Below are 8,741 nucleotides of genomic sequence, written 5' to 3' on the forward strand. Positions count from 1 at the left end.
GGGAACAAACTGTGCCCCTCTACTTGCTGACTTGTTTCTTTATTATTATGAGGCTGACTTCATGCAGGAACTTCTTAGGAAGAAAGATAAGAAGTTAGCAATATCCTTTAACTCTACTTTCCGCTATATAGATGACGTTCTTTCACTAAACAATTCAAAATTTGGTGACTATGTGGATCGCATCTATCCCATCGAATTGGAGATAAAGGATACTACAGATACAGTTAAGTCGGCTTCATATCTTGACTTACATCTAGAAATTGACAATGAGGGTCGGTTGAAGACAAAACTTTACGACAAAAGAGATGATTTCAGCTTTCCAATTGTGAACTTTCCATTTCTAAGTAGCAACATTCCAGCAGCACCTGCATACGGGGTATATATCTCCCATATTCCCGTGCTTGCATTTCCTATCATGATTTTCTTGATAGAGGGTTACTGCTCACAAGGAAGCTATTAAACCAAGAGTTCCAAATGGTGAAGTTGAAATCATCCCTTCGTAAATTTTACGGACGCCATCACGAGTTGGTTGACCGTTATGGAATAACCGTTTCACAAATGATATCGGATATGTTCCTTACGTCGTAACTACAATCCCCTTCCCTTTCATGAATTTGACCTACCGAATTAGACTATTTACCGGATTTGTAATCACATAAGCAACACGACGGGTGCCGCATGTGGAACAGGATCTGCTTACCCTTCCGGAGCACCTGAGATCACCCCTAGTTTTTGGTGGGGTTCGTGTTGTTTATTCTTTAGTTTTCTATGTTGTGTCATGTGTACTATTGTTTTTCTGTTTGTCTTTTTCATTTTTAGCCATGGCGTTGTCAGTTTGTTTTAGATTTACGAGTTTGACTGTCCCTTTGGTATCTTTCGTCCCTCTTTTATTAATGTTAATGTTCTACTGATGTGCTTCTCTAGACCTTTATGACGGTCCGTTTTATCCCATTTATCTCAATACTATCTCCGATGTCAGAAATGTCAACTCGACCTATTCGTGTCGAAAGTGAAAATCGCATCTATTTGATGAAATAATTTCTTCTTCAACGGTTCATGCATTATTTTTGTATTATTTGATATCCAATCACATTCACGTTGCATGTTTGCATAAAAATGGTTATGTATTAGTGAATTGTAAGGGCGATGCAACATCCTCAATCCTCAATCTTAAGTCCTGTTGGCACGAAGTGTTAATGTGCGGTTCCTCTCTGGTGCGTTTTCCTCGACGTATTTTCTTCTCTGTGCTTTAAATTTGGTATGCGCTGGTTAAGATTGGGATTGAGGAACAGCAGTATTAAATCTGCCCGTTCTGTCAATGTAATGCGCCACTGTTTGTAATTTGGCTTTTGTTTCTTCTGTGTTCTCGCCGTCCAGTCTCGTTATTATAGTAGCTAAATTCAAGTTTCTGATCCCGACCTCTTTAGATATTTGGTGTAGCATATCTTCTCGTTCGTTTTCATAGCCGGGACACTCAAGAAGGAAATGTTGAGGCGTTTCAGGTGCTCCACAATTGCATGACTCTATGGCGTTGGTTTGGCCTACTCGGTTCTTGTAGTAGTTGCGTTCTGTGTAGCCAGTTCTTAGTTGGGCGAATATACTGAAGTGTCTTTTAGTTGGGAAATCAAACATAATTGAGTGTTTTGTAGTTGGTATTTTTTCATAAAGGTCCCTGCCTCTCTCAGATATTTCCCATCTTCTCTGCCATTTATTTCCTGTACTTTTGTACGCTGCTTGTTTGACGTCCTGTAGTGTTATGACGTTATTTTCCGGTGGTAATTCTTTTGCTTCCTCTGCCGCTGTTTTTGCAAGGATGTCGGCCTCATCATTACCAGCTATGTTGACATGTCCTGGTGTCCATGATACAATTACATTGAGTCCTTTTTGCCTAAGATGTTCAATATTTTCTTTTATTTCTCTTATTACGGAGATGTAGCTGTTTGGGGCCCAGTTTAGTGTAAGTAATCCCACTGCGCTTTGACTGTCAGAGAAAATTTTGATTCTTTGTTTGTCATATAAGATACATATTTCTTAATTGCAACTCTGAAAACATTCTGATTTCAATCATTGTTAGTTTCTTTAGAAACATAAATATAGTATATATTTTATATTTACTTCTTTGATTCGGATTGAATTAAATAAATTTGATAAGAATATTATCTTTCTGTTTTCCGATCTAATATTAATATTTTAACCAGAATGTTCTCTCTCGTAAGTTTATGATGAAATACACAGTATCTATTGTTTCAATCTTCAAACATAATTAGTTTACATGATACGAGACAACAGACACTATCACGTTATAGTTGACCTAGAAACACAGTTTACAGTAGTCGTTTTAAAACAAATATAATTGCACCGTCAAGGGCTATCAATGGACCATATCAAAGACTTGAGACCGACCTGTGAAGACCTGTATAAATGACCGAAAACTTTCGAGACGTTCCGATAAATTTCTTCTGACTTCCGGCCGAGAGATATCGAGTGGCCCATAGACACATCCAAAACTCACCAATATATAAGCATGAACCCCTCAGGGGGTTCATGCAATAAATGTGAGTAAGAGTGGTTGCCGTGGTAACGGACACTCTTTGGTTATGAATCATAGTAAAAAATTTCAAAAATCTGCTGCCTGGGTTATACAAATAGCTTTACCTAAAATTTTGACGTGGATAGAACATATAATTTCTCGTGAAATTGCATTACATAGAGAAAAAATATCCAAAATGATATCATTTGATATGAAAATAAAATTCCGCCCAACTTTTATGAATGATTTTGGCACATAAACGTGAAGTCATACACAATGGAAACTTTTGAACTGAAGGCTGTGGTTTCGATAAGACATTTTAACCTAAGAAAAAATGTTCCATTAAATTACTGGAAAGGAAACAAGAATATTCTTTCTGATTTGCGATAACATTTTATGGATTGTAACATTAAATAAAACTTCATTTTTACAATGTAAATTGCTACATATATAAAACACGCAATTTGATTGGTCGACTAATCGGATTCTACAATAGATCGGGTCACAGCGGGTGTCTATGAACATAGTGTAGTAGTCAGTCGAGAACCAGCTTAGGCCGACGACGGAACCACAATGTTTTGTCATTTCAAGATATCGCACTGCATGTCCCTGAATCAAATAGTCTTAGTTTTCCGTTGTAAAGGAATTACATCTGATGATTGTCAGTTCATTGGAATATTTTTCTCGGAATGCAAACTCATATATGTTATGATGGTATTATACTAAACCCCTAACGAAGATATAATCTTTCAATCAGTTTGATTATAGTCTGGAGCTGGCATGTCAGTTAACTGCTAGAATAAATATCAAAGGTACCAGGATTATAATTTAATATACCAGACGCGCGTTTCGTCTACACAAGACTCATCAGTGACGCTCATACCAAAATAGTTGGAAAGCCAAAGAAATACAAAGTTGAAGAGCATTGAGGACCCAAAATTCCAAAACGTTGTGCCAAATATTGCACTGCAGCCGTCCCGCTAGAACACACGACCACCTGGACTTCACTAAAACAAAGCTTTCGGTGGCCGTGTGTTACCTTTCCTCGTCAGTTTCAATCTAGCTTCGTACTACAGTACATGCTATATAAGGCATGGAGATGTTATTGTTACAGATCAACTAAATTATCTAAAGTAAAGGATCCTACAAATTAATGTAAGATACTGTCACAGAAAATAATTATATTTATAATTATATTCTTTCTTGCTATGGCAACACTTTCCAGTGATTAACTACGGGCTTAACCTCTCTCCCGAAAGTTGTACATCGTGAAACATTTACGAAAATGTTTTTGTACGACTTTGCCCCCCACAGAGCTATAGAAAAACAGTACACTAACGGGTGTTATACGGACTCTTTTTAGTTGTTACACGGACACTTTTATAAATAGAATCACTCGTGTATGATCAGAGAGTTCAAGGGCACTTTAACTTTCAATTAGATTTCAACTTTTTCGTTCCCCGACTTATATTCTGTCTTTTTATTATTATTTATTATTTACTGAACAATTCAAGATGACGGTATACCCCTGAACCACCTTTTTGTTAAAAGGGTAGTTTTAGTGATAGAAAACTATTGCAAATTTGAAGAACCTTCTTTTTGTATTCGAATTAAATCAAAAATCATTTTATGTATAACCACATGCCTTTTTGTTTCCTGACTTAAACTTTCGATATAAGCCAAGTGTTTGTAAAGAGATGATATCATCTTTTAAGAACCCCTTAAAAAGAGAGGCGAAAGGTACCAAAGGGACTGTCACACTCATAGATTTAAAATAAACTGACAATGATATGGCTAAACCGAAAAAAAGACAGACAGACAAATAAAATTACATAATTAAAATGCACATAAGAAACTAATGACTAGTCAACACAAATCCCACCAAAATCTTCGGGTGATCTCCAGTGTTCTGGAGGGTTAAGCAGATCCTGCTCCAGATTTGGCACTTGTTATATTAAACATGGTTTTACAAACCCGGTAAACAGTCTAACTCAGTAGGTCATATTCGAGAAAAGGGAAGGGAATCAGGTATCATATGTGAAACCAACTCGTGATGGCGTTCGCAAATACAAAGGAATAATTTCAAACCATTTTAAACTCTTCGTTTAAAGGCTTCTGTTTGAGCAGCAACCTTCTATCAAGAAAATCATGATAGGAATTACAAGCATGGTAGTATGGTATCAATTGGGAGATATATACTCCGCATGCAGGCGCTGCTGGAATGTTACTACATAGAAATGGAAAGTTTACAAATTGGAAGCTAAAATCATCTCTTTTATCGTAAAGTTTTGTTTTCAACCGACCCTCATTGTCAATGTATAGCTGTAGGTCAAGATATGGTGTAGACTTAACTGTATTTGATGTTTGGTGATATAGATGCGTTTAAAATGGTCACAAAATTTTAGTGAGAGAACATAATCTAAACAGCGGAAAGTAAAGTTGATGGATATTGCTAACTCCTTATTTTTTTTCTAAGATTTTATTGTACGAAGTCAGCCTCATAATAATAAAGGGACAAGTCGGTAAGAAGAAAGACACAATTGGATCCAATTGCAATGCCGACAGTCTGATGAAATACACGTCCTCCAAACGTAACAAATATGTTGTCAATCAAGAAATCAAACATCTTGATAATGTCAGTTTCGGAGAAATTGTTTTGTTTGCATCAGAGTTACTCTTTACAATGTAGGATTTATTCCTCCATAAAACAAGATACTTGTATCTACGTTGGCCATTCTTTTTTATGAATCAAAGCAATACCAGCTCTTTAAATTTGCAATTGGGAAAACTTGTGTAAAGTGTAGAAAAGTCAAATGTGTTAATACTATTGCAAGATGAAAGAGTCGTATATTGTATTTACTCTAAAAAATCGTTGGAATTTTTTGGATTTTTTTTTGTTTTACATGCAAATGTGTTCAAGTGTGCAATATTTACAATATATAACATGTTTAATGTAGATTCATTGTATACCGCCATCTTGGATTGTACTATCCCAGTTCTCATCCAGTCTAGCTATTTGCTCAAATCTACAAAGAGAGAGGGCCAATTTGCCGTAGATTTGTTTCATTCGATAAGATAGGTAAATCATGTTTTAAATAGCCCGATAGATGCTAATCATAGTACAAGAAAATACGTCACATTATTTATTTTCATACCTTGAACAGGTATTCCTACAAAAACAAGGCCAAGACTATTGTTTTTTTTAATATTGATTTTATTTTATTACTAACATCCTTAAAGCAATGTGGCATACTACGTAACTTGTCAAGGAGCCAAATAATATCGAACAAATTCAAATCGTGATTTTCTCATTCTGAATATACATTTATGCATATCTGTATTTGTCCTGGTCTTTTAATGTTTGATCGTCTATAAGATTAGATGAGATAAAATATGCATATATTTTGACCGGAGAACATCTTACATCAGTTGGTCACAGGTCAATGTTATATTGGCGTTTCTGTCATTTTAACAAATCGACCCTTCGTTGTGATACAGATGCAACAGCTTCTTGATGATTTACCTACAATTACTATTTGTAGTGTAACTGATTTGTTCTGTTGTGTTGTTTTATTTTCTGATGCCTTGGGTACCGGTGTAGGGACGGGGGTAAAAATTGCAGTACTAGTGTATCTATACAGTTTGTGAATTGGCGACAACATTGTTGTTGACTGCATTTGTTACATATAATACCATCTTCTTAAAAGGTTTCGAAAAAATGTCTGTGTTGTTTTAAAACTTGTATACAATGACCTCATTTGAAGTTATTTGTATATTACACCCGCAACATTTAGAATTCATTGCTATAGAATTAATTCTCGTGTTATTGGTTATGTTCAGTTCAACGGCAGTTGTTCCTTAAATATACGTAATAAATGTAAACATGTGAATAGAAAGTACGTCAAAAGTATGGACAGTTATAAGAATGCACACAATAAACGATACATTATTTTTTCTTTGATACATGTAAAATGATTAGTTCTGTGCTTTACGGATGGAGCTACGGCCATATTTATATATTTGTAAGTTATTAAGAAGCTATATCAGTACAATATTTATCGATGTTACAATTTTTTCTTTAAAAAGTTGTTTTTGTGTTATAAGGACACACTAAACCAATTTCATTTTTAAGGGAAAAAGTAGTAAAAATAACAAGTCTTAAAAAGTATAACTTTTTTTTGGTTTGAAATGTCCTTCTGTGGGGATTCCCTGTTTTTCTTACCTAAAAACACCCGAAAATCCGCATATTGGACTTTCTTCCTTTTTTAGGGTTAAATTAACTATTGATCACACATATCATAATATATGTAAATCGATATATTGATCAAAAAGCATTTTTATTTTTTGTTTTTATTGGAAATTTTATTCTGTCGGCACTTTTTGAAATTGGCCCTTCTGTGAAAAAAAATCCCGGGCAAATTGACCCTACCTCTTTGTTGACAGATATGCAATTTATTGGTTAGACTGGGTATTATATGAAGCAAACTTGCTGATGTATTGCATATATCAAAATATTAACACAAATAACAAACATTTGTGATTTAGTCTTTTTCAACTAAGCCATTTAAGGGGAGATAACTCTTTTAGTAAAAATAAATTCACTGGACTGATAGGAAATCTTTTAATTTTCACTTAAAGTGAGAAAACAATTCGGTGACACCATTTTTTATTTTTATTTTCTTAAAACATATTTAATACATTGGTGTTACGCCATATAAGCGGCAGTTTTGGTTAGCTATAAAACCAGGTGGTTCGCCATGTTTTCTTAAAATATCCTGTACAAAGTCAGGAATATGGTAGTTTTTTTTATCAATTAGTCCGTTTCCATGTATGCTGTCGTTTGTTTTTGTAGCAGTTACGTGTCTATGTCTAGGGGGAAACAGCCACGCAATAAGACGAGATACGGAAATAATATATGTTTTAGAAAAAAAAAATCAATTTATGTATACGTTAAATAACACGTTATAAGACATAAAAACTTTTAAAAAAAATCAAATTCGTATACCGGATTATTATATTGAGATTGTAGAAATAAGAAAGAAAAATCACTTTTTATTTTTTTTCAGATGTGTTCAAAAGTATAAAACGAATAATTTGGTGTAAAAAATATATATAATTAAACATGTAATTTTTTTCAAAAAACATAGAATTTTTCGAAAAACTAAGTATTTTCTTACCCCAAAGAGTAGATAACCCAAGCCGTATTTGGCACAACGTTTTAGATTTTTAGGTCCTCAATGCTCTTCAACTTTGTATTTGTTTTGCTTTTTAACTGTTTTGATCTGAGCGTCACTGATGAGTCTTATGTAGACGAAACGCGCGTCTGGCGTAATAAATTATAATCCTTGTACCTTTGATAACTATTTATGATATCAATTTGAAAAAAATTGTTTTCAGTTTGTAAACCTGGTAGATTTGGTAACAAATGTAAGCAGTTTTGTCACTGCAAGGAACTAGACTGTAATGATGTAACTGGACATTGTAGCAGTGCTGGTTGTGAAGATAAATGGACTGGACAAAGTTGCAGTGGTAACGCTAATGTTTTGCTAATCATAATGTATATATATTTACTCAAACAAATTCATCGAATAAGTGAAATATTCTGAAAGATTTAAAAGAAATACAAAGATACTCAGGGGCAACCAAATGCAAAACTAGTGCAAATGATAACTTTAAATGAATATCATGTTATAAAGTTGGTGTTTCAACAGAATTTGTCGGTATTAGAAAGGATAAAATTCCCGTGTATACTCATCGTACCTAAATTTATTAAATATAAACAACACCATTGATATAATTTAGCAATATGGAATCGTGTGTAATTTGTCTGCTTTGATTAAACAAAAATGAAAATCTATGTGAATTTAGTTTTAAAATGTTTTTTTCCAGTGTGTATTTTAAGTAGATTTGGCGAAAAATGTGAACAAATTTGTCATTGTAACGTACCTGGATGTGATGTGGTAACTGGGCATTGTAATAAAGGAAAGTGCACTGAAGGCTGGGCAGGTGAAAGTTGCAACGGTACGATTCATTTGTGTTACTGGTATAATAAATACATCACTGATAATGAAACGCTTAATACATTGATAATACATGTATGTCTAGTCATATCCCACCTCACACGTGAAATTACCGGGGGATTTTAGAAAAAAAACCAGATATTATTTTTTATTTTGGTTACTAAGGCATTGTTTCCAAATTAATGCGAAAC

At 34.1% G+C, this 8,741-nt stretch overlaps 1 protein-coding gene across 1 annotated transcript; it reads right to left on the bottom strand.

Annotated features, from left to right (window-relative positions):
• Window positions 1–1,269: 1,269 nt before the first annotated feature.
• On the bottom strand, window positions 1,270–8,502 carry LOC134704997 (uncharacterized). Its single transcript, XM_063563774.1, has 2 exons — window positions 8,477–8,502; window positions 1,270–1,888 (listed from the first exon to the last, which is right to left on the bottom strand). Exons 1-2 carry the CDS (start codon window positions 8,500–8,502, stop codon window positions 1,270–1,272), a joined length of 645 nt encoding a protein of 214 aa, XP_063419844.1.
• Between the last annotated feature and the right edge of the window lie 239 nt (window positions 8,503–8,741).

Source organism: Mytilus trossulus, chromosome 1 (assembly GCF_036588685.1).
Source record: "Mytilus trossulus isolate FHL-02 chromosome 1, PNRI_Mtr1.1.1.hap1, whole genome shotgun sequence".
Taxonomy (NCBI): domain Eukaryota; kingdom Metazoa; phylum Mollusca; class Bivalvia; order Mytilida; family Mytilidae; genus Mytilus; species Mytilus trossulus.

What these genes read in the sequence shown, in the direction of transcription:
- LOC134704997 (XM_063563774.1), bottom strand. Translation starts at nt 8,502, where the DNA reads ATGCCCAGTTACCACATCACATCCAG. An exon ending in AGTTACCACATCACATCCAG is followed by an intron (nt 1,889 to 8,476) that starts GTACGTTACAAT and finishes TGAACATCTTAG; the next exon opens with GCAAAAAGGACTCAATGTAA.